At 39.8% G+C, this 25,391-nt stretch overlaps 3 protein-coding genes across 5 annotated transcripts; 1 reads left to right on the forward strand and 2 right to left on the reverse strand.

Moving 5' to 3' along the window:
• Positions 1-234: 234 nt before the first annotated feature.
• ndor1 (NADPH dependent diflavin oxidoreductase 1) lies at positions 235-9,325 on the forward strand. The gene is made up of 15 exons (XM_037265667.1): positions 235-360; positions 3,511-3,650; positions 3,983-4,060; positions 4,305-4,402; positions 4,482-4,580; positions 4,731-4,832; positions 4,965-5,168; positions 5,257-5,384; positions 7,056-7,267; positions 7,406-7,513; positions 7,637-7,751; positions 8,382-8,528; positions 8,604-8,722; positions 8,806-8,900; positions 8,979-9,325. The coding sequence occupies exons 2-15, from the start codon at positions 3,516-3,518 to the stop codon at positions 9,121-9,123; spliced, it is 1,785 nt and encodes a 594-aa protein (XP_037121562.1). The 5' UTR covers positions 235-360; positions 3,511-3,515; the 3' UTR covers positions 9,124-9,325.
• An 817-nt stretch (positions 9,326-10,142) lies between these two features.
• On the reverse strand, positions 10,143-13,461 carry ntmt1 (N-terminal Xaa-Pro-Lys N-methyltransferase 1). Of its 2 annotated transcripts, none has more exons than XM_037265668.1 (4): positions 13,331-13,461; positions 12,492-12,651; positions 11,197-11,449; positions 10,143-11,058 (listed from the first exon to the last, which is right to left on the reverse strand). In XM_037265668.1, exons 2-4 carry the CDS (start codon positions 12,645-12,647, stop codon positions 10,802-10,804), a joined length of 666 nt encoding a protein of 221 aa, XP_037121563.1. In that variant the 5' UTR covers positions 12,648-12,651; positions 13,331-13,461; the 3' UTR covers positions 10,143-10,801. The 2 variants fall into 2 exon arrangements, with proteins under 2 accessions (XP_037121563.1, XP_037121564.1); XM_037265669.1 differs by having other exon boundaries at positions 10,594-11,058; positions 12,492-12,648; positions 13,331-13,449.
• A 2,931-nt stretch (positions 13,462-16,392) lies between these two features.
• On the reverse strand, positions 16,393-19,740 carry LOC119131537 (N-terminal Xaa-Pro-Lys N-methyltransferase 1-like). Of its 2 annotated transcripts, none has more exons than XM_037266068.1 (4): positions 19,664-19,740; positions 18,743-18,902; positions 17,455-17,707; positions 16,393-17,316 (listed from the first exon to the last, which is right to left on the reverse strand). In XM_037266068.1, exons 2-4 carry the CDS (start codon positions 18,896-18,898, stop codon positions 17,027-17,029), a joined length of 699 nt encoding a protein of 232 aa, XP_037121963.1. In that variant the 5' UTR covers positions 18,899-18,902; positions 19,664-19,740; the 3' UTR covers positions 16,393-17,026. The 2 variants fall into 2 exon arrangements, with proteins under 2 accessions (XP_037121963.1, XP_037121964.1); XM_037266069.1 differs by having other exon boundaries at positions 18,743-18,899; positions 19,664-19,731.
• Between the last annotated feature and the right edge of the window lie 5,651 nt (positions 19,741-25,391).

Below are 25,391 nucleotides of genomic sequence, written 5' to 3' on the forward strand. Positions count from 1 at the left end.
ATATTTGGGTGTACAAATAACCAGCAATTTTTATATCCTATACCACCTTGAAAACAAAACAAATGTTAAAAGAAATGATCACTAATGAGACCCCTCAGCCTCTTTAAGTCGAATCTATTTTAGTCATTTATTTTATTGTAAAAATACAGCGAGAATCTGGTAAAACGCTGTGAAAAGGCAAAATTCCGATCCTTTTTTTTGACCATTGAACATACCGTCATTCACTGTCCAACCACAGTGTGGCTTTTTTACCGTAAAGTGTGACGTTCTTGTCCGGAATGACAAACACTGAACTTCACATGGGGACGTAGTAGGACGTTTTATAAGCGATTCTCATCATTATTGATGGTACCAAGAACTGTAAGTGCCTGGTATTTCTGGATACTTTGGTATAGATGCATTAACTGAGAAGAAAAACAGATATACAAGTGGATTATATATCATCTTATCCTGCTATTTGCTAGCAATGTTTAGTATGAAGCTATGTCGTGTAAGATTGCTACGCACAATTTGTCACGTAATAGGCCCTATTGTGTCAAACTCTTTTTTTTCGCGGGCCGCATTGTAGCCATAGCTTCTTTCGTAGGGCCATTATGACTGTCAACCCAAATAAATGTATGAGCACCTCATATTATATACAGTAAAAGTTACAAAACAAACTGACATAACTCGTTTTCTAATCAGACGAGTAAAAACTGGTCAAATATTTTAAAAATAAGATATCATTAAAAGTGAAGACAATTTGCAATTCTAGTAATGACACGAATTTGATGCTCAATTTGTCTTCGCGGGCTACCTAAAATGATGTGGCGGGCCGTATCAGGCACCCGGGCCTTGAGTTTGACACCTGTGTAATAGCGTATTGTAATCACTGCGCAAATAATTTGAAGGTGAATATCTTTAGTTCGGTTTTGAGAACATTCGACGTCATGCAGGACTTGATGTATGTTTTGTAGCTTACCTGATAAGATCATGACTCAAGTAACTGTAAAAGGGAGGCCTACTAATAATTACTTAAGTATTCCGTAAAAAAAAAAAAAAAACTTCAAATAGTCACAATTATAAAATAGCAATATGCGAATTCAAATATTGTCTGTATATACAACTATACAGTATTTAAACACAGTGTGCACATACGAGACTGTCTCTGAAAATCAGAATATTGTGATAAAGTTCTTTATTTTCTGTAATGCAATTGAAAAAACAAAAATGTCATACATTCTGGATTCATTACATCAACTGAAATATTGCAAATCTTTTATTATTTTAATATTGCTGATTATGGCTTACAGCTTAAGAAAACTCAAAAATCCTATCTCAAAATATTAGAATATTTCCAAAGACCAAGTAAAAAAAAAAGATTTATAACAGCAAAACAAAATCAAACATTTGAAAATGTCCATTAATGCACTCAGTACTTGGTTGGGAATCCTTTTGCACGGATTACTGCATCATTGTGGCGCTGCATGGAGGCAATCAGCCTGTGGCATTGCTGAGGTGTTATGGATGCCCAGGATGCTTCAATAGCGGCCTTTAGCTCATTTGCATTGTTGGGTCTGGTGTCTTTCAGCTTCTTCTTCACAATACCCCACAAATTCTCTATGGGCTTCAGGTCAGGAGAATTGGTAGGCCAATCGAGGACAGTAGTGCCATGATCAGTACACCATTTACTGGTGGTTTTGGCACTGTGGGCAGGTGCCAGATCATGCTGGAAAATGAAAATCATCATCTCCATAGAGCTCTTCAGCAGACGGAAGCATGTAGTGCTCTAAAATCTGCATTTACACATGCACTTGATGAAACACAGCGGACCAACACCAGCAGCTGACGTGGCTCCCCAAACCATCGCATACTGTGGGAACTTCACACTAGATTTCAAGCAACTTGGATTTTGCTCCTCTCCAGCCTTACTCCAGACTCTGGCGCCTTGACTTCCAAATGAAATACAAAACTTGCTTTCCTCTGAAAAGAGGACTTTGGACCACTCTTGAACTGTCCAGTGCTTCTTTTCCATAGCCCAAGTCAGACGCTTCTTCCGTTGTCTTGAGTTCAGAAGTGGCTTGACCATGGGAATACGGCTATTGTAGCCCATTTCCCGGACACGTCTGTGAACAGTGCCTTTTGATACCTGGACTCCAGCTTCAGTCCACTGTCTTTGAAGCTCCCCCAAATTCTGGAAGCGACTCTTCTTCACAATGCTGTTAAGTCATCTCTCTTGGTTGTGCAGCGTTTCCTGCCACATTTCCCCCTTCCAACAGACTTTTTGTGGCTGTGCTTTGAAACTGCACTCTGTGAACAGCTTGCTCTTTGAGAAATGTCTTTTTGTGTCTTACCCTCCTGATGGAGGGTGTCAATGATGGTCCTCTGGACAGCAGTCAAGATCACCAGTCTTTCCCATGCTTGTGATTTAGTTTACTGAACCAAGCTGTGTTTTTCAAGGCTCAGGAAACCCTTGCAGGTGTTTCGAGTTAATTAGACAAGTGATTAGTTGAATACCCTACTACACAGGTGTCAAACTCAAGGCCCGGGGGCCAGATACGGCCCGCCACATCATTTTATGTGGCCCGCGAAGACAGATTGTGCATCAAATTCGTGTCATTACTAGAATTGCAAATTGTCTTCACTTTTAATATATTTTTTTAAAAATATTTGACCAGTTTTTACTCGTCTGATTTGAAAACGAGTTATTTGTCAGTTTGTTTTGTAGCTTTTACTGTATATAATATGAGGTGCTTATACATTGATTTGTATACATACTATATACATAATGGCCCTCCGAAAGAAGCTATGACTACAATGCGGCCCGCGAAAAAAATGAGTTTGACACCCCTGCCCTACTAGTATACTTTTTCATGATATTCTAATATTTTGAGATAGGATATTTGAGTTTTCTTAAGCTGTATGCCATAATCAGCAATATTACAATAATAAAAGGCTTGCAATATTTCAGTTGATTTGTAATGAATCCAGAATGTATGACATTTTTGTTTTTTCAATTGCATTACAAAAAATAAAGAACTTTATCACAATATTCTAATTTTCTGAGACAGTCTTGTATATATATATAGATAGACAGTACACTGTATACACATTGCAGCTCTTGATAAAGAAGTACTCACGTAAAAGTGATAAGTAAGGTACTCATGTTAGTGTAATGAGAGTAAATGTAGTTACTTAGTGCTGTCCATCTTTGTGCTGGTTAAAAGAAAAACACCGGTGATGAGTTTACTTAAAAGACTTGATCGTAGGGCTATGCAATCAATTACAAGTACGATCATTATACTCCCTAATGACAAAATTGGCATAATCGTAAAATGAATTATTATAAATGTGCATTAATATCCAATGCACTATGGATTTATTGATTTACACTTTTGTATGAGACAGTCTTATTTTTCTAATTTAGTTTGGAGTGACATGTTGAATTTGGGACATTGTGCTATGCACTGATGCTTGTGTTTTACCTTAACTATCTCAATTCACGTGTTATTCACCTTACTACTCTTTCAGTCACAATGTCAGTCCCTGCTTTGCTCATCCTCTATGGGAGTCAGACTGGGACGGCCCAGGACACAGCCCAGAGGATTGCCAGGCAGGCCATCAGAAAGCGCCTGCGAGTGCATTTGTCGTCACTTGATGACTACAACGTTGTAAGTTTTGTTGATATTTGGTTTAGAAATTGGACCAATGATACAGTTTACTTTTTTTTTCAGGATCTCTGTATGACCTGAGATTTAAAAATGAACGTGAAGTTCCATTAGTGTGTTGAACATCCACTTAGGATCTTGAATTTGAAGGCATACTTGCAGACTTCTAATCTCCTACACTACAAAAATTGAAAAATCATTTTTCAAGTACTCTATGAATTATGTCAAGTATATTATACATTTTTGAAGAACAGAAGCAACACATTGATTAATAATTTTCAGTAATTGATTAATGCTAAAGGTTGTACTCTATTGTGTTTCTTCTCATATAACAGACTAACTTAATCTCTGAGTCACTGGTTGTTTTTGTCTGCTCAACCACTGGCCAAGGAGACCCTCCTGACAACATGAAGGTAATGCATCAGTTTGCAAATGATGATTACATAATTTAGAAGTCCCTGTTTAACTGGCTGATGTACAAATTTTAGGGCTGCTAATCAGAACAAATGGACTTACACGATAAAGCTCATTTATGTTTCTTTCCAAAGAGCTTCTGGGGGTTTCTCTTCAGAAAATCTTTACCGTTTGGCTCTCTAATCAGGACAAATGGACTTATACAGTAAAGCCCAGTTTGCTCATTTATATTTCTTTCCAAAGAGCTTCTGGAGGTTTCTCTTCAAAAAATCTTTACCAGTTGGATGTTTGTGTCAGCTGGACTGTGCCGTACTTGGTCTGGGGGACTCTTCTTACCCGAAGTAATTTTTTCTCACTGTTCTCTTTAGTGGGCTCATTTGGAATTCCTCTTTAGAAAGGATCTCATCCTTTTATTTTTAGGTTCAATTTCGTGGCCAAGAAGCTCTACAAGCGTCTTGCGCAGTTGGGTGCCACTCTGCTGCTGCCGGTTGGACTAGCGGATGACCAAAATGACCTAGGGTAGGGAACTCTTTAAATTTGGGGGAGCTCTCAGTATTTAAACTTCTGTGGTTTAATGCTTACATTAGGTGGTGGTAGAACATATTTGTTCAAATCTGTATGTGCATATATTGTATGTTCCAGTCATATCAAAATGTCTTTATCAAACAGGCCCGATGCAGTGATTGATGTGTGGCTAAAATCATTTTGGGAAATAGCGTTTGCACGGTACCCAAGTATTGCAAATATGACCCCACTGAGGGACGATGAGCCGTGAGTACTCTCTTAAATCAATATACTACTAATTGAATGAATTTATTTTTATGTGAGATTTATTGGTCAAACCTCAAAGACCTCAGCCACCCCACTCCCCAAATATATGAATTTGGTCTGATTTCTCACCAGGCTTCCTCCAACGTACACTTTTAATTTCCTGGATGATATCTATGAGAAGACGGATGATTGTCAAATAATTCCCACACAACAAACTGGCCTATCCCAATCGCATCCCTTTCCTGCTAAACTGCTGTCCAATGAGAGAGTAACTGACCCGAATCATTTTCAAGATGTGAGGCTCATTGAGTTTGACATCATGGGGTCCAACATAGAGTAAGTCTGACCTTGCCATTATGTGTTTGAATTTGGTTTACATATTAATTCAGATCACTCACCCTTTGTTGGTGGATGCTCTGTTTAGTTTTACTGCAGGTGATGTTGTTGTGATGCGTTCTTGCAATGCAGCTGAAGATGTTCAGGAATTCTGTCAACTATTGAGATTAGATCCAAAGACCCGATTCTCTCTTACAGCAACAGATGGCAAAGCGGGTAGGTATGTGTACTCATTGTATTTGTGCATATGCAACAGACAACTAAGCTATTAATATAAATTAATAGTATCTTGGAATGTAAGCATGCACAAATTATAGTTTCAGACACTCATTACATTTGTCTAGAGTGGCCTTTACTGTTTTTAACTTCATCATAGGGTGCATTTGAAGACAAGACCTGAATTTGAACAGTAGTTCTGCCAGTAAACAAATGATCTCAACTATTTAAGATGCTGCAACGAAGTACCAGTATTTGTTCAAGTATGCATAAAAAATTTCCCCTTCAAAGATTTCAGGTTGGTTTACAATTGAGTAGTGTAGGACAGTGTTTCCCAACCTTTTTTCATTCACGGCACACCTTTCCATTGGAAAAGATCTCGAGGCACACCACCAACAAAAATCTGTTAAGTGTTACACCAGCTTCTATATTAAAGTCAGTTATATTACAACAAAAGACGTAAAGTTATATTCCTATATATGTATGGAGAATAAAAATAAATACTAAATATTCTTTAAATTGTATTTCTTTTGTAAATGAAAGAGAGTTTTTGAAAAAAGGTTTTAGACAATGTAAGGAATAAACTATTGAATGTGATTGTGGTCAAAATCCAAAAGAATCAATATAACTGTTTACTGTTTTAGACTAGCTCTATAAATATTGCGACAATAAGAACAAAGTCACTTTTAAAGACGCTCTGCTGTTCTGACAGCGGCTGAGTGGCTATCACAGTCGAGGTGTCTTGACTTGACTGTGTATTTTATGTTGGTGAAAAATGAACAATCCAGGTTCTCCCGTTGAACTACATGCTCTGATTTCCATCGGACCGAAAACGCACCACAGCCGTCGTAGTGTCACTGTTAGTAAAAGCACACAGCAACACACACATAAACTGAGTATGTGCCGATGCCACAACATGTAATCTCAAGATTCTCCGATTTGCCACGCATGCACGTTTAGCAAGTGACTGACCAGGCCTTGCGCTAACTGACCAGTGGTTTTGCAATCCTGTTTATAATGCACTCCGTAATTAATGTTGAACAATTTCCCACGGCACAGCTGAACATCTCTCACGGCACACTAGTGTGCCGCGGCACACTGGTTGGGAAACACTGGTGTAGGATACAGGTCATATCAAAGGTTGGAAAAAAAAAGTTTGAAACTTATAATACCTAGCTTTGAACGGTGTTATGTAGACTTTTTATAGCCACTGTACAGTACATGAAAGTGCATACTAAGCCAAGGAAATCTGAGCTTGATTGATGATTATAAACTAGCTACAGCAATTAAGTATGCCAATATGTAGAACAAATAATGTGCCAAATCAGTAATAGTTATTAATAAAACGGAGCTTTTTGGACCGTTTCTTTTTTCAAACAGACATTTTTCTAGATTTCTTTTTTTTTACCAATGACAGTTCACTCAAACATTTAATTTTTCACTAGTTTTTTCAGTTTTCTTACTAAAATATGGCATATTTACAAGTTATTGAACATCCATCATTCCATTCATTAGACTAATCCACTATACAATGTTGTTTCTTGGGTGATGCTCAAATCGCTTCTTAAAAAAAAAAAAACACAAATTTGATGGCATGAGCCCTTTTGTTTCACAATTAAGTGATCACTGTGAATAATGATAATAATTAACCAATACCCACTGTGTGCTTAGTTCCTGCGAGGCTTCGTCAGCCGTGCACATTGCATTACCTGGTGGAGAGCTACCTGGACATTGCAGCCGTGCCTCGTCGCTCCTTCTTTGAACTACTCACCACCTTCTCCAATGACGAGTTGGAACGTGAAAAGTTGGCTGAGTTCAGCTCAGCTGAAGGCCAGGAAGAACTGCTCGCTTACTGCAACCGACCACGACGCACCGGACTGGAGGTGATGCCAAGGGGTCAATAAATAAGATGTTGTATGCCTACTGTCTCGTCTTTTTAGTGTCTTATACTGATTATGATCCGTAAAGGATGTAGTGCTTTGCTTCCATATCCACTAACTGAGTTTACTCTTGTGCTTCAGGTTTTGGCAGACTTCCCCCATACAACAGCACAACTTAAAGTTGACTACCTGCTGGATCTTTTCCCTGAGATTCAGCCTCGTTCATTTTCCATCGCATCCTCTCTCCGGGTACACACAATAACAAGCATTTTCTCTCCTATTCAACCATCAAGGAGTATTTTCCCGAATTCAGTACAAAATCTCAAATGACTAATTCTGTTAAGTGACTGCGATATTGCGTCAAACACACAGGTTCACCCACACAGGCTTCAAATCCTGGTTGCCGTTGTCAAATACAAAACCAAGATGTATAAACCACGAAGAGGTCACTGCTCCACCTGGCTGGCCTCACTTGACCCCACAAAAGGTCATCTGCTTTTTTTTTTATTTTAAACCTTTTTGCGCACCTCAGTAATAGTGAATATAAGATTTTAAAGGGTTTGTATCTCATTGCTATACTAAACATTTTATCTGTAATGGAATATGGACACAATTCTCAAACACCACGACAATAGATTGGCATGTATATTTATGCTTCCCATTTCTCAAGGGAGCAAAATCAATGGAATGAATAAACAATCATAAATCAAACCTTTATTTTTAATACTTGCTTGAAAATCCTTTGTAGTCAATTATAGCATGAACGTAGACATTATCAGACTATGCATTTCATTTGTGGTGATGTTCGACCAGGCCTCTTTAACTGTCTTAGGTCTTACTTATTCTTGGGCCAATTTCCCCGCAGTTCTATCAGTTCAGCAAGTAAAATGCATACTCAATCAGATTTGGTGATTGACATGGCGTAACATTTGTTTCAATACCCTCTTGGGTTGCTTTCGCATAATTCTTCAGTTAAATCATAATTCAACACAATAGCTCTTTTTTTGTTGTTGTTAAAAAAAATACAAGTAGAATTGCCTTACAGTATTGCTGTGTCAGCTAAGCCCCAACCACCGTTCACACAGACCTTATGTTTTTCCCCACTGTTCTCTCACAGGAGACGTCTACGTGCCTCTCTGGGTAAAAAAGGGAATTCTTAGGTTTCCCATGGACAAAAACACCCCTGTGATAATGGTTGGACCAGGTACAGGAGTGGCACCCTTCAGGTCAGCTTTACAAGAGAGGAATGCTGAGGGCAAAAATGGTGACGACTTCACCTCTGCAAACTTCTTACATTGACAGGTGACTTTGACTTGGTAATAATGTTTTCGCTTTACAGCCAATGTCCTGTTCTTCGGCTGTCGATCCGAGTCCAAAGACTTCTACTTCAGGTCAGAGTGGAAGGAAATGATCCAAGCTGGACAGTTAACCCTCTTCACCGCCTTCTCTCGTGATCAGGTCACACCATCCTTTACCGTCTACCGTCCTTTTTACTGCGCCTGCCTACGATTCATGTAAAGCATATTTGTTTGTCATTCCAGGAGGAAAAGGTTTATGTGCAGCACTGTTTACGAGAAAATCCGGGGCTCATTTGGGACCTAATAGCAAATAAAGGGGCCTACTTCTACATCGCTGGGTGAGGTCTTAGAACTTAAGTTGGTCACACTTGTGATGTACATGAATGCTTCCTAACAGTGTGTTCCTAATTGTGCAGAAATGCTAAAGATATGCCAAATGGTGTGTGCGAAGCATTGAAGGCGGTGTTCCAACAAGAGGGAGGACTCTCCGCTGAGGATGCCGAGATGATGTTGGCGGCCATGGAGAAGTCTGGCAAATTCCAGAGTGAGACCTGGTCCTGATCAGCTGCTGTCAGACCTTCGACATTCACATTCCACTGCAGCAGCCATCGCTGCATGTGCTGGATTGTGCCAGTACTGCAGCCATGCAACATCCTTGTGAGGAGCATAGGCCATGTCTATGCATTGAATTAAAAAATACAAGGTTTAAAAGGATGCAATATCATTTGGCATCTGTCACTGCAACAATAAATAAGTACCAAAACCTGTTATTGTTATTCATCCAACTACTTTTTTCTATAGTCTTTGAGTCGCAGCATCAAGGCGCTTAAGGCTATACACATACATACTGCTTGTCCCCACGGGTAACACGGGCGTGCTGGAGCCTATCCCAGCAGTCATCAGGCACTAGGTGGGGGACACCGTGAACTGGTTGCCGGCCAATCGCAGAGCACACAGAAACGAACAACCATTCACACATGTACTCACACCTATGGGCAATTTGGAGTGCTCAATCAGCCTACCAAGCATGTTTTGGGATGTGGGAGGAAACCGGAGTCCCTGGACAAAACCCATGCAGCCACGGGGAGAACATACAAACTCCACAAAGGGAGGGTCGGAGGTGGAATCGAACCTGGACAACTTAGCACGTCCGCCTCACTTCAGTGCAGCATGGCTGGAATTGAACCTGTATCCTCTGAACGATGAGGCGGACGTGCAAACATTTACAAAATCACTTCACTGAACACATTTGACACCCCACATACAGAGACCTCTAAATTCTATGTAAAACAAGTGTCAACCATGAGCAACAAAAATAAATATTAAACAATTGCACCCATGCTCTCCACCCATATTGTAAAATAAGGTAGCCTCCACCCTGCACCATCTGGAATTATTTTCTTTTCCAACTCTTCTAATTTACCATATTTAATGGTATTTGAAGTGTTCTGAATCCAAATTATCTGAAGATATGATTCCAAGCAATTTTTACCTCTACACCGCCATGATGCATGGCACTTGAACCATTATGTGTAAATTCAGCTCAACTGTCCTTAATTGCCTATAGGAAAAGTTAACCGTCAATTGATACATTTTTATTGTTAAAAAAATCCTCAAAACAGAATGTTCTCCTGTTTTGATGCCAGTGTTGTGGTGAGTGCAATGTTGCTAATTTCCTGTCATGTTCTATTGGCTCCTTCCAACCAGTGTGTTTCAGATGCAATGTCAACAAGAACGTGAGTTCATTGACGCCATTTTTAAGTTGTGTAAAAGTCGTGCAGTTTAGTTGCAAAGTCAGCTGCAACATAGAATCAAAGTGTACTGAGAAACAGACTGCTTTCTAATTTAGCTGATGGCTTGTGTAAAACATTCAGTCGTCTGAAATGCATCATACAATTAAAGACTGTTAAAAGGAAGGCCTGCACTTAAAGCAAATGTTCTTATCTTTCACATATAAGATGCAGAAATTATTGGTAAGTTTCTGACTCGCAGTCCCACTGGAAAAGCATCACAATGTACCTCTATCAGCTTTGAGTTACAATGATCTGACTATTATTTAGCCTGGAACGAACAAATATGTTGATAAATAAATAAGAACTGCAACAAAGATACAGTCAGATGAGATGAAGCAGACCTCAATGATGAAAACATACTGTACAGTGAACACCATCACATCATTTTAGGACTGTGGACTAGAAACATCTTATTAAATATAATTGCACTTGTTATTAAGCACTTCTTATCGGAGAGCCAAACTGTGGACTTGGAAGATCTCCTTTGGGAAGTTTACTTGTTGCTCCTCGTGGATGACACGAAGGCCTGCTCGGCTCACCAGACTGTGGACTATTTTCAGGTCTCGACACACGCTGCTGTCCACCTCATCGGGCACCACCCCTTCGTATGAAACATTGTCCTTGATGACGATGAGGCCGTTGGGCCGCAAGGCTTTGTGGCAGCGCCGGAGGAATTCCACCAGGTGGTTGTCGGTCAGGTGGCCTGGAGTTGAGCGTTCCATTTCAGTGTGACTCCAAAATCTCGATTACCATTGTAATTTACTACCTCTAGCTACTTGATTATGCAGTACCTATTGAAGTGTCTTGTTAGTGTCTATCAGAACACGATGACCAGACTCACCAATGACCCACTGGATCCAGATGACATCATAGCGTCCACTCTCTGGAACAAAGTCCTGCAGTCCGCTACAGAAGTAGTTGCTCACTTTCTTGCCATCCTCTCCCAGGTACATCTTAGCTTTGTCCAAGAACTCCTGCGTCACATCCACGAGGTCAACCGTCTTGAAGAGAGGTAGCAGCAGACGCTTGGAGATCCTCCCAATACCTGCGCCGCAATCCAGAGCGCAGCCGGCGCTTGTCTTGCCCTCCCCTTCCTGCGCCAATGACAAACACCCACAGGTGACAATAATGTATTGAGGGTATGTTGCAAGATTCAATATCTATCCAGTGTGTGGCTATTATTAGACTGGCATGTGAAAACCAGTCGCTGACATGCGATGAGTCAGTGGGGCTCACAGCGCATTTCTTGGTAGTAAAGCTGTAAAAAAATACTTTTACTACCAGCAGCCCGTTCTCAGTTTTGATTTCCATTAACACAAAAATATTTGCTGTCAAAATCACAGTTCTGACACAAGCTTATTTTTACCACTCGTTTTTTGTAGGAAACAGGGGTCATGATGATTTAGGATTTTTCATTGTAGTTAGTATTTAATTGATTTTGACTTTTTTTAAAAAAATTCTTTTATTTAATACAGATTTTAAAGCGTGTCTGTTTTTATTTATTTTTGTAAATATTTTAGTTGGATTTTTATTGTTTTATATTTGAATATATAGTTTCAGTGGAGTTCCACATTAAAAAAAGTGAGTATTGCATGAGGTAAACTACAATTCTGTTAAACCTTCCTTCTTCACAGCCACGCAGTAATCAAAACAAATACATATGAAATCGAAATGAATTGAGATGAAAAAAAACAAAATTAATTACACATAATTTGATGTAAAGTTAATTTTATGAACATAAATGCAGTTTCAGTTATCACTCTTGTTTTTATTTTGTTAACAAAAAATGTTTTTTTCCCGATTATAGATTTTGCTAGTTTTTGTTAACTATAACTTTGGTGCGAGAGCAGTGTTTTTGAAGAAACCAAATCATGCTTCACTACTGATTACTAAAGACGGGTAAAAGTTAGAAACAAACTTTTCTTTCTCGTGGGAGAAAATAGTATTGTCTTTTGGTACTTTTGGTGATTATATTGTCACAAGTTATAATATTGTGTTCATAGTTGTTAAAAGTGTTTTTGAATTAATCCTAATACATCGTATAAAGTTATGCATAGATTATTTTACAAAACTGTCACGCAAACCCAGGATGTCATGTGTGTTCAGTGCAACAAGAATTGCTTCAAAAGAATTTACGCCAAGGAATTTGCGAAGGAAAGCCTTGGATCCATTTATATCGATGGTGGAGATCCTTCCATAGCCTCCCAGCATGCCGTCCACTGTGGGCGGAACCTCTTTCCAGTAGAATTCAGCATTGGAATAGAAGTTTGTCTCTCCTGATTTGTCACCCATTCTGCTGGAAGCACAATGCATTGAAGACATTAGTTGAAAAAGAATCTAATTGCGTGTTTTTTTCTTCTATATTGTAATTGTTATTTAATATGTTTCACATTCTTTCTTAAACACAAGCAATAAATTAAATAAATTGGTCTCATGGTAAAATAAGGCAAATGAACCATGAAATCATGAGAAAGACAATGCAAATACGGGCACACTCCACGAGGAGTGTTGGGGGTGTCATCTCCAATTTTGGAATCCGTTACCAGACCAACAAAACTCACCGATACTTCAAACATATACTCAATTATACAAGTTGTAGACTCAGCATGGATGACACCCAATGCACACAGCTAAATTAAAAGCAAAATCGAGGGGCATTCAAGTGGGGACGGAATGTTTCTAGTATTTCCATTTTCCACACACGTGGTAATAACGACGCAACTACCTATGGCCAGTCCCACATTAACTTTAAACAATCTTACGTTTTGTTGAGTTAAGTACACGGTCTCAAAGCACATTAACTAGTGACTGGAGTAGTACTCGTAAGTTGCAATGAATTTTTCTTTTTCTTACATATATATATATATACACTGCATTGATTTTAGCATCTAGCTCGTTAGCCGATAACAAATTGTTTCCGAGGTGAAATACAAACTCTGAAACACATAAAACATATTAACGGTATCTGGATTCACCTCCTGCTTTGTCAGCTCCACGCCCCAATTACTCCCTCTCGAACCCACATCCACCGATACCGGTGTCAGGTCTTGAGTTTTCTATTTGCGACCATCGCTCTTGATGCTCGACGTCATTTCCTTATTTGGGTCCTACTCGAAAGGGGCATCACGGGCGCCTCCTGTTGGTCGTATATAGTCTCTACTCACCTTCACTGTCCTTTCCCGGTTATTTGTGAGCTTTAGAACGATGCATTTCGAACAACGTCACGCTTGAATGACAGCGTCTTGCAATATTTATTGTATGTTTAATAGGACATTTATTGATTGATTGATTGATTGATTGATTGATTGATTGATTGATTGATTGATTGAATATTTATTGATCCCCAGGGGTGGGGAAATTCAGGCCCCAGCAGTATCCACACCACAGAGTGGGTATACAAAAGACAACTCAATAGGCTCTCATAAGGCTGCCACACGACGGCGCCACAAAGAAAGTCAGAAAGTGCTCAAGATAAAAGCCAACAAAGCAAATCAAAGCTAAAAGACAAAGGGGAAAAAGTAACAGCGGCCAACCAGCACCCCCAATACAAGAGAACACCCCAAAACACACAAAATAGCCTCCACGGGGTCCATCGACAGGTGTAATTTTCCCCAGACGCACCTGATGCATCTGAGCTACGGCACTTCTCTTTTGGGGCACTCTGAAAAACCAAATCTTTGAGTTTCCGAAAGCTGAGCATATTTACAAATGCACCCATTGATTCGTAAATGGAGTAAATGCGTGTCAGTCCAAGCTCTACCGTTATTCGTCTCGTTTTTTTGTAAAAGAAATTCCGAGCTAAAAACTAATCCCCAATTTGAGTGGTCATACCAGAAAGTATGAATGAAATAGCAAAAATATACATTTTGGAGAAATCTTCTGATAATGGCAGGGATGTCACCAGACTGATTTCTTCCTGAGTTTTGACATCACTCATCTGTCACTGGCTCTAAATAGCCAAGCACCACTGTCTCTGACAATGCCTTATCACCACACGGTAACATTAAACAAAGTTCCCAGAGTGGCTCAGAAACAGAGACAGAAACAGAAAGTTTGAAACTTATAATACCTAGCTTTGAACGGTGTTGTGTAGACTTTTTATAGCCACTGTACAGTACATGAAAGTGTATACTAAGCCAAGGAAATCTGAGCTTGATTGATGATTATAAACTAGCTACAGCAATTAAGTATGACAATATGTAGAACAAATAATGTGCCAAATCAGTAATAGTTATTAATAAAAATGAGCTTTTTGGACCGTTTTTTTTTTTCAAACAGACATTTTTTTAGATTTTCTTTTTTTTTTTACCAATGACAGTTCACTCAAACATTTAATTTTTCACTAGTTTTTTCAGTTTTCTTACTAAAATATGGCATATTTACAGTTCCATTCCATTCATTAGACTAATCCACTATACAATGTTGTTTCTTGGGTGATGGTCAAATTTCTTCTTAAAAAAACAACAACACTAATTTGATGGCATGAGCCCTTTTGTTTCACAATTAAGTGATCACTGTGAATAATGATAATAATTAACCAATACCCACTGTGTGCTTAGTTCCTGCGAGGCTTCGTCAGCCGTTTACCTGGTGGAGAGCTACCTGGACATCGCAGCCGTGCCTCGTCGCTCCTTCTTTGAACTACTCACCACCTTCTCCAATGACGAGTTGGAACGTGAAAAGTTGGCTGAGTTCAGCTCAGCTGAAGGCCAGGAAGAACTGCTCGCTTACTGCAACCGACCACGACGCACCGGACTGGAGGTGATGCCAAGGGGTCAATAAATAAGATGTTGTATGCCTACTGTCTCGTCTTTTTAGTGTCTTATACTGATTATGATACGTAAAGGATGTAGTGTTTTGCTGAACTATGAGGCGGACGTGCAAACATTTACAAAACCACTTCACTGAACACATTTGACACCCCACATACGGAGACTTCTAAATTCTATGTAAAACAAGTGTCAACCATGAGCAACAAAAATAAATATTAAACAGTTGCACCCATGCTCTCCACCCATATTGTAAAATAAGGTAGCCTCCACCCTGCACCATCAGGAATTATTTTCTTTTCCAACTCTTCTAATTTACCATATTTAATGGTATTTGAAGTGTTCTGAATCCAAATTATCTGAAGATATGATTCCAAGCAATTTTTACCTCTACACCGCCATGATGCATGGCACTTGAACCATTATGTGTAAATTCAGCTCAACTGTCCTTAATTGCCTATAGGGCCGTCAAAGTTAACCGTCAATTGAAGTTTTGTTTTTTTTCTTGGTATGGCGTGAGTGGCTGCCTCCCAGCAGTGTTCTCTCTTTTCCTCTTTATTTCCTTCTTTTCTCCTTTTTCTTTCTGTCTTTTTGTCCGTTCGGCGATGCTGGTGCCTTCTACCGCACCTCGGTACCTCTTCGGATCGGATATATTTTTTTTTTTTTCTTCCTGGTACCGGGATCATCGGTCGAGGCCGGCGTAACTCTACGACGGCTTCCTGCTTATCCGGCCAGTGATGACCGGGTCCCTCGCCTTGGCCTTGCAGCCGCAACCCCTGTGGGGAGTCCGCTCCCTCGTGCTCGTCGGAACATACGACTTTCGCCATGCTAGCCCCGTGGTGACCATCTGCATGTGCCCCGACTGGGTGCCAGGGACGCTGCTCACACATTTGCCTGCTTTGTGATGTTTTCACCGATTCACGACCACGGTCCATTGGGCGCCGTTGAACTGGACTGCCCTTACACCTGTCGATGGACCCCGTGGAGGCTATTTTGTGTTTTGGGGTGTTCTCTTGTATTGAGGGGTGCTGGTTGGCCGCTGTTACTTTTTTTCCTTTGTCTTTTAGCTTTGATTTGCTTTGATGGCTTTTATCTTGTGCACTTTCTGACTTTCTGTGTGGCAGCCTTATGAGAGCCTATTGAGTTGCGCTCATGCCATCTGTGTGTCTTTTGTATACCCACTCTGTGGTATGGATACTGCTAGGGCCTGAATTTCCCCACCCCTGGGGATCAATAAATATTCAATCAATCAATCAATCAATCAATCAATCAATCAATCCATTTTTATTGTTAAAAAAATCCTCAAAACAGAATGTTCTCCTGTTTTGATGCCAGTGTTGTGGTGAGTGCAATGTTGCTAATTTCCTGTCATATTCTATTGGCTCCTTCCAACCAGTGTGTTTCAGATGCAATGTCAACAAGAACATGAGTTCATTGACGCCATTTTTAAGTTGTGTAAAAGTTGTGTAGTTTAGTTGCAAAGCCAGCTGCAACATAGAATCAAAGTGTACTGAGAAACAGACTGCTTTCTAATTTAGCTGATGGCTTGTGTAAAACATTCAGTCGTCTGAAATGCATTATACAATTAAAGACTGTTAAAAGGAAGGCCTGCACTTACAGCAAATGTTCTTATCTTTCACATATAAGATGCAGAAATTATTGGTAAGTTTCTGACTCGCAGTCCCACTGGAAAAGCATCACAATGTACCTCTACCAGCTCTGAGTTAAAATGATCTGACTATTATTTCGCCTGGAACGAACAAATATGTTGATAAATAAATAAGACCTGCAGCAAAGATACAGTCAGATGAGATGAAGCAGACCTCAATGATGAAAACATACTGTACAGTGAACACTGAACACCATCACATCATTTTAGGACTGTGGACTAGAAACATCTTATTACATATAATTGCACTTGTTATTAAGCACTTCTTTTTGGAGAGCCAAACTGTGGACTTGGAAGATCTCCTTTGGGAAGTTTACTTGTTGCTCCTCGTGGATGACACAAAGGCCTGCTCGGCTCACCAGACTGTGGACTATTTTCAGGTCTCGACACACGCTGCTGTCCACCTCATCGGGCACCACCCCTTTGTATGAAACATTGTCCTTGATGACGATGAGGCCGTTGGGCCGCAAGGCTTTGTGGCAGCGCCGCAGGAATTCCACCAGGTGGTTGTCGGTCAGGTGGCCTGGAGTTGAGCATTCCATTTCAGTGTGATTCCAAAATCTCGATTACCATTGTAATTTACTACCTCTAGCTACTTGATTATGCAGTACCTATTGAAGTGTCTTGTTAGTGTCTATCAGAACACGATGACCAGACTTACCAATGACCCACTGGATCCAGATGACATCATAGCGTCCACTCTCTGGAACAAAGTCCTGCAGTCCGCTACAGAAGTAGTTGCCCACTTTCTTGCCATCCTCTCCCAGGTACATCTTAGCTTTGTCCAAGAACTCCTGCGTCACATCCACGAGGTCAACCGTCTTAAAGAGAGGCAGCAGCAGATGCTTGGAGATCCTCCCAATACCTGCGCCGCAATCCAGAGCGCAGCCGGCGCTTGTCTTGCCCTCCCCTTCCTGCGCCAATGACAAACACCCACAGGTGACAATAATGCATTGAGGGTATGTTGCAAGATTCAATATCTATCCAGTGTGGCTATTATTAGACTGGCATGTGAAAAACAGTCGCTGACATGTGATGAGTCAGTGGGGCTCACAGCGCATTTCTTGGTTGTAAAGCTGTAAAAAAATACTTTTACTACCAGCAGCCCTTTCTCAGTTTTGATTTCCATTAACACAAAGACATTTGCTGTCAAAATCACAGTTCTGACACGAGCTTATTTTTACCACTCGTTTTTTGTAGGAAACAGGGGTCATGATGATTTAGGATTTTTCATTGTAGTTAGTATTTAATTGATTTTGACTTTTTTTTTTTAAATTCATTTATTTAATACAGATTTTAAAGCGTGTCTGTTTTTATTTATTTTTGTAAATATTTTAGTTGGATTTTTATTGTTTTATATTTGAATATATAGTTTCAGTGGAGTTCCACATTAAAAAAAGTGAGTATTGCATGAGGTAAACTACAATTCTGTTAAACCTTCCTTCTTCACAGCCACGCAGTAATCAAAATAAATACATATGAAATCGAAATGAATTGAGATGAAAAAAAAAAAGAAAATTACACTTAATTTGATGTAAAGTTAATTTTATGAACATAAAATGCAGTTTCAGTTATCACTCTTGTTTTTATTTTGTTAACAAAAAATGTTTTTTTCCCGATTATAAATTTTGCGAGTTTTTGTTAACTATACCAACTTTGGTGCGAGAGCAGTGTTTTTCATGCTTCACTACTGATTACTAAAGAAGGGTAAAAGTTAGAAACAAACTTTTCTTGTCTTTTGGTACTTTTGGTGATTATATTGTCACAAGTTATAATATTGTGTTCATAGTTGTTAAAGGTGTTTTTGAATTAATCCTAATACATCGTATAAAGTTATGTATAGATCATTTTACAAAACTGTATATTTTTTCCTTAAAAAATAACCTGTCACACAAACCCAGGATGTCATGTGTGTTCAGTGCAACAAGAATTGCTTCAAAAGAATTTACGGCAAGGAATTTGCGAAGGAAAGCCTTGGATCCATTTATATCGATGGTGGAGATCCTTCCATAGCCTCCCAGCATGCCGTCCACTGTGGGTGGAACCTCTTTCCAGTAGCATTCAGCATTGGAATAGAAGTTTGTCTCTCCTGATTTGTCACCCATTCTGCTGGAAGCGCAATGCATTCAAAACATTAGTTGAAAAATAATCTAATTGCGTGTTTTTTTCTTCTATATTGTAATTGTTATTTAATATGTTTCACATTCTTTCTTAAACACAAGCAATATATTAAATTGCTCTCATGGTAAAATAAGGCAAATGAACCATGAAATCATGAGAAAGACTTAGACTTAGACAAACTTTATTGTCATTTTGTCAACACAGGGTGCATACAAAACGAAATTTCGTTGCATACAGCTTTCAACAATGTAGTGATATTGCAATTGAATAAAAGTAACATTCTATATAATACTTTAAAGTCAGAATTCTGAGAATAAAGTCAGAATTCTGAGAAAAAAAAGTCAGAATCCTGTCACCCCTCGTTTTTTTTCTTCACTGGCCCTCATCCTCTTCCGTATGGATGCCACCCAATGCACACAGAAAAATCGAGGGACATTCAAGTGGGGACGGAATGTTTCTAGTATTTCCATTTTCCACACACGTGGTAATAACGACACAACTACCTATGGTCAGTCCCACATTAACTTTAAACAATCTTACGTTTTGTTGAGTTAAATACACTGTCTCAAAGCACATTAACTAGTGACTGGAGTAGTACTCGTAAGTTGCAATGAATTTTTCTTTTTCTTACATATATATATACACTGCATTGATTTTAGCATCTAGCTCGTTAGCCGATAACAAATTGTTTCCGAGGTGAAATACAAACTCTGAAACACATAAAACATATTAACGGTATCTGGATTCACCTCCTGCTTTGTCAGCTCCACGTCCCAATTACTCCCTCTCGAACCCACGTCTTGAGTTTTCTACTTGCGACCATCGCTCTTTGATGCTCGACGTCATTTCCTTATTTGGGTTCTACTCGAAAGGGGCATCACGGGCGCCTCCTGTTGGTCGTATATAGTCTCTACTCACCTTCACTGTCCTTTCCCCGTTATTTGTGAGCTTTAGAACGATGCATTTCGAACAACGTCACGCTTGAATGACAGCGTCTTGCAATATTTATTGTATGTTTAACAGGACATTTATTGATTGATTGATTGATTGATTGATTGATTGATTGATTGATTGAATATTTATTGATCCCCAGGGGTGGGGAAATTCAGGCCCCAGCAGTATCCACACCACAGAGTGGGTATACAAAAGACACACAGATGGCATGAGCGCAACTCAATAACTCTCATAAGGCTGCCACACAACGGCGCCACAAAGAAAGTCAGAAAGTGCTCAAGATAAAAGCCATCAAAGCAAATCAAAGCTAAAAGACAAAGGAAAAAAAGGAACAGCGGCCAACCAGCACCCCCAATACAAGAGAACACCCCAAAACACACAAAATAGCCTCCACGGGGTCCATCGACAGGTGTAAGGGCAGTCCAGTTCAACGGCGCCCAATGGACCGTGGTCGTGAATCGGTGAAAACATCACAATTATTACAATGTTATATTTCATTCCTTGTAATTATAATTTGGGTAGTGTATATATTTTTTAAATTTTCAGCAGAGCATCCAATGCCTTCGTGGGTGCCCTGAACAAATTTTAATTTTGGGGCTCTCTCTTTCTGATAATAATATTTTCAGTGGGCATTCACACACCTACTATATAATCATGGCAACGTTACACTGCTACAAAGATTTTGACACGTTTCTGAACGTAAAACCATTTTCTTAAGTAAATACTCGAGCAAAATTTTATCAAGCTCAAATTTAACACTTTTATCAATTTTTAAATTGCTAGAATATCATCCGTCCGTCCGTCCATCCATCCAGCCATCCGTCATCGGAACCACTTATCCTTACGAAGGTTGCAGGCATATACTAAATGCAGTATTTCAATATTTTACTAGCTCGATTTCAGAAGCAACACGTTCAAATAAAATCGAGACTCAAGACGCAAACTTAGGGCCGTCCGATGTGGACACAGGATGTTCGGAACTTCAGATACGTGTCGCTCAACGGTCGCTCTTACAACCACTGGAGGGCAGTAAAGAGCTACCTCAGATCGAGGCACTCGACTCTGCACTATTTGCTCTGCCGTAACCAGGTGTGTGTAATCCAGCTGTATTTTAATATTTGGGTAATTGTAATTAAACCTTCTATTGGTTACAGGTCCACGTGCAAAGTTGAAACCATTACTGAGACATAAATCTAATAATACTACAGTTTCCCCTATACTTGTTCTGTACTTGTTTCTGTAAGGTTGAGTAAACAGCAGCAGCGGCTTCCAACCTAAGAATGCTAGTCAAAGATTTTCGCCAAAAATTGCAGCCAACAAGATTTCTTTATGGTTAACAAGTAGCATCACCAGGTAGTGTTTGCTTTCAAATATGACCTGGAATTGACTTGGGCATTTATGTGGGGAGAAACCAGACGTCGAGCAGTGTTCCCTCTAAGCTGCGCTGCTGCGCAATTGCGCACTGGTCGCACAAGAAACTCCATGCTGCGCACAAAATAAAATTCAGCATAAACTGATTGATTAATAGCTAATGTTAGATGTAATCTAATCTAATTAAATGGACGAATGATTTTCTTTCTGTGCCTTTTTGTAGTGTAAATCAGTGCTTGACAGGTGTCCAGCCAATGATATGATATGGTTCACCTACGCTACAACAACAGTGCGGCAGAGTGAAGAGATGCAAATGCTAAGTGAGCTAACCCCTTATCATGGCGAAACGAACGAGCAGCGACATATCCACTCGCCAAGCCAAAGTAAATAAGATGCGGCAGTTCTTTTGAGATTGAATGGCTGTCAGAGTGTGTGCAAATAAAAGAACAAAGGGTGGAACTCGGTGTGAATTTCTCTTTTTCGAGTGAGAAAGGTCTACTATGCAAAACATGCAGTGCAGCCAAAGTGGGGGGCGAGTTTACGGAGGGAAAAATATAGAAGGAATGGAAGTTGGACTACCTCAAGCGTCACATTCAGCAGAAATGTCATTTGAAAGATGTTGGAATTGTACAAAGACTAAAGATGGGACAGGGGATCGGTACATTATTGCGAGAGAGCACAAAAAACGACAGAAAAGGAACTATCTGTCCGTCCGTCCGTCCGTCCGTCCACCATCCATCCATCCATCCATCCATCTGGTGTTGCACACAGTGGTCCACAGTGTGCACAGGGAGCTTGTGTGTTTGCACAGACACTTGAGAAATTAGAGGGAACACTGCCGCCGAGACTGACACATGGAGCCCGGCAACCATTAACGCTTACAATTTCACCTTTGAATGACTTCAATGCACCTACATGTTATAGGTGGAAGCACAGGTAGATCATGTGAACTCCATCCACAATATCCTAGGCCAGGGGTCTCAAACTCCAGTCCTCGGGGGCCGCATTCCTACATGTTTTCCAAGTTTCCCTCGTTAAACACACCTGATTCAATTATCAGGCTCCTGCAGAACGTGAGGATGAACTGATCATTTCAATCAGGTGTGTTTAACGAGGGAAACTTGGAAAACGTAGGAATGTGGCCCGCGAGGACTGGAGTTTGAGACCCCTGTCCTAGGCAGAGATTCAAACCCAGAACCTTCTTGCTTTGAGTACTAATCAGTCCACTGATGTAATGAACTGTCACTTGATGACAGACAAACTACAAGATGTCAAAATCTGTCACAGTTTGTTTCCTTGTTTTAATGTCATAGTTTCGGTTTGTGTGTCTGTGTGCTCGCCCCTCCCCTCCTGTGTCTGCTCACAATCTATGTAATTGCCGTCACCTGCCTCTCGTTACCTGTCTTCTATTTAAGTCCTGTCTTCGTGTCGCTCCCTGTCGGATTGTTCTTGTCTCGCGTCTCCTCTATTCTAGTCTGCAGTCTGGTCTGCTCTAGTCTTGTTTTGTCTTTCTGTTCCGTTATTCACGTCCCTAGTCGAGTATCTATAGTTTGCCTTTTGAGTTTGCTCAATAAACCCTGGTCCAAGCTGCATTTGGTCACCCTGCTCCATTCCTTTCATGACACAAGCACAATGTTACATGAAAACATATCAAACAGTAATGAATTGTGCTGATGTAAGTTGTGTATCACATTAGCTAAGTCATTATTTATTGACTGGCAATTGGCATAAAAAATCAGACCTATATTAAAATGCATCGAGTGTTGTTTTCTGTCGAGCGCAATGGCATACTGCATACAGTTGAGTTATAAGCTTAATATCAGCTATCACTCACCAGTGAGGGGAGCTCCAGAGCAGTGTTTGCAGTATACTCAGCTCAGCATGATAATTCAATCTTTCCGAGCTGCTAATTCCAGAATTTAATAGACTAACCCTCGGCCCCCCACTTCACCATGGAAATTACAATCCAGACCATTTCCACGATGGGTGAAATTTGCAATATATCAATATCCCAAATATATAAAACCTTGGCACATTTTTATAGCATTTTTTTATTTTTTATTTTAAACACTATAAAATAATACAAACCCATTCAAATACATTTAACATGACAGAAAGACAAAAATATTGTATAGAGGCTTTGCAGCTGACGTCATCAAGCTACCCACATTAGCTTGGCGGCCATCATGGCGGTCAACTTTTCAGTGCCGGTCAACGACTCACACACGCTTTCTTGTTATATCTGCTGCTATTTGAGCTTAAAAATGCCGGATACCTGCTGTGCTGTTGGATGTAGCAATAGACGAGGCGATAAACCAAATCTTAGCTTCTATAGATTTCCGGCGAACATGAAAAAACGTGATAAATGGATCGCGGATATTCGTCGTGAACGATGGAAACCTACGATTTACACAAGGATATGCAATGAGGACTTCATATCAGGTATGTAAACAAACTATTCACCCCTGATTTGTTTCACAAAATGTGAAATAATACAATATGGGATGATACAAATATGATTGTTGAAAATGCTGGGTGCATTTTTAGAAAGGCAGCAAGAGCAGCAAGGCAGGGAATGGGATGATTTCTTCAGTTCACCCCCCCGTTTTTATTTTGTGTTTATTTTTTCATGATGCTTGAAAACGTTATCAATGTAAATATTGAATTATATTTATTGGTTAAGTTTTCAAGCCAATCAGATGTGGCATCATGCAAAAATAAACAAATAATAAAAATGGTAGCAACTTGAACAGACAGGTACAGTATCTGAATGATTTCACTCTATTCAGTTTTTTAATATGTCAAGTTATGAAATGCCATTACAAAACAAATCGACGAGGTAATTATAAATATCTGGATATGAGCGTTCAGGCAGGTCGGCTGTTGCAAAATGCTCGGGCGATTTTAGCATGCTTCTCGGTAAAAGGTACGGATCCGTTGTGCCAACAAGGTTCAACTTCTCTCTGTGACGATTCTTGGAGTCTTCATCCAAATGCCTAACTTCGTTGGATAGCAAATCAGCCATAATTCGGAAGAAATCGGTGAAAACGTAGCGCAGAAATCAGACAATCCATACAAACACGTAGGAACGAGCTGACTAGTTGACCGCCAAGATGGCGGCATAACACAAAATCACGTGATAAAACCACGTGACTGCAAAGCCTCTATAAACAGTGTAACAGTGTACCGATCCCTGTGTGTAAATTTCCTTTTTAAACGTTTATTATTATTCTCCAAACTATCAAACAATTTATCATCATCGCCTATCACAAGCCAGGAAACAAAATAATAAATTAAATTATTAAAGCGCAAAATGAAAAGCGCAATCTTGGCCATGAGACTTTTTTATTTTAAATTTCCAGATTAGAAAAGACAGTTTTTTCATACTTTGACTGGTTGTGAGACTTATACTCAAGTGAGATTTCTATACGCAAAATCGCCACTCCCTATCATGTTCAAGTTCTTTGTCTGTGCATTACCACCAGTGGCCAGAAGATGGTAGTAATGCACCAAAGATATTTGCCAACCACCTAAAGAAAGTAGAAGATGATCAGCTGTTCAGCAAGCTTTGCAAAAACAACCTAGATGATTTGAATCTGATGTTTTGGACAGGGGATACTGCTAAAACAGGCTGGATAGAGGCTCTCGAGGACTGGACTTGCGATCACTATATTAGAGAACAAGGGCGGACATTCGGACACAGTTTGTGACATGTTGCTAGTTTAGCATGCACGAGAACAAGGATGTACAGCAATAACAGAACAGAAAATCGAACTTGGTCACAATGTGACATAGGATTTTAATTGAGATAAACCATTTTAAACCAAATAAAAATATGTAGTTGGAGGGGAAGTTATGTCAAAGTGGAACGCTGTTGTCCGTTGCTGTCAACATTGAGTGCTTTTGGAGATTCACTAACACCACTCTGAATGTGTGCGTGTTTGGAGAGGCAGAGTGTGCCACTAATTTCAAAATGTTATACAGATGAACATTTTCCCCAGACGCACCTGATGCACCTGAGCTACGGCACTTCTCTTTTGGGGCACTCTGAAAAACCAAATCTTTGAGTTTCCGAAAGCTGAGCATATTTACAAATGCACCCATTGATTCGTAAATGGAGGAAATGCGTGTCAGTCCAAGCTCTACCGTTAT

Source organism: Syngnathus acus, chromosome 12, assembly GCF_901709675.1.
Source record: "Syngnathus acus chromosome 12, fSynAcu1.2, whole genome shotgun sequence".
In the NCBI taxonomy this organism is placed as follows: Eukaryota; Metazoa; Chordata; class Actinopteri; order Syngnathiformes; family Syngnathidae; genus Syngnathus; species Syngnathus acus.

Excerpts from the sequence above, each read along its gene's own strand:
- ntmt1 (XM_037265668.1), bottom strand. The coding sequence starts at position 12,647 with ATGGGTGACAAATCAGGAGAGACAAACTTCTATTCCAATGCTGAATTC. Across the intron at positions 11,450-12,491 it reads TCCTTCGCAAATTCCTTGGC|GAAGGGGAGGGCAAGACAAG; the intron begins GTAAATTCTTTT and ends TCATTGGCGCAG. Across the intron at positions 11,059-11,196 it reads CTGGATCCAGTGGGTCATTG|GCCACCTGACCGACAACCAC; the intron begins GTGAGTCTGGTC and ends GCTCAACTCCAG.
- ndor1 (XM_037265667.1), top strand. The coding sequence starts at position 3,516 with ATGTCAGTCCCTGCTTTGCTCATCCTCTATGGGAGTCAGACTGGGACG. Across the intron at positions 3,651-3,982 it reads CACTTGATGACTACAACGTT|ACTAACTTAATCTCTGAGTC; the intron begins GTAAGTTTTGTT and ends CTCATATAACAG. Across the intron at positions 8,723-8,805 it reads CCGCCTTCTCTCGTGATCAG|GAGGAAAAGGTTTATGTGCA; the intron begins GTCACACCATCC and ends TTGTCATTCCAG.
- LOC119131537 (XM_037266068.1), bottom strand. The coding sequence starts at position 18,898 with ATGGGTGACAAATCAGGAGAGACAAACTTCTATTCCAATGCTGAATGC. Across the intron at positions 17,708-18,742 it reads TCCTTCGCAAATTCCTTGCC|GAAGGGGAGGGCAAGACAAG; the intron begins GTAAATTCTTTT and ends TCATTGGCGCAG. Across the intron at positions 17,317-17,454 it reads CTGGATCCAGTGGGTCATTG|GCCACCTGACCGACAACCAC; the intron begins GTAAGTCTGGTC and ends GCTCAACTCCAG.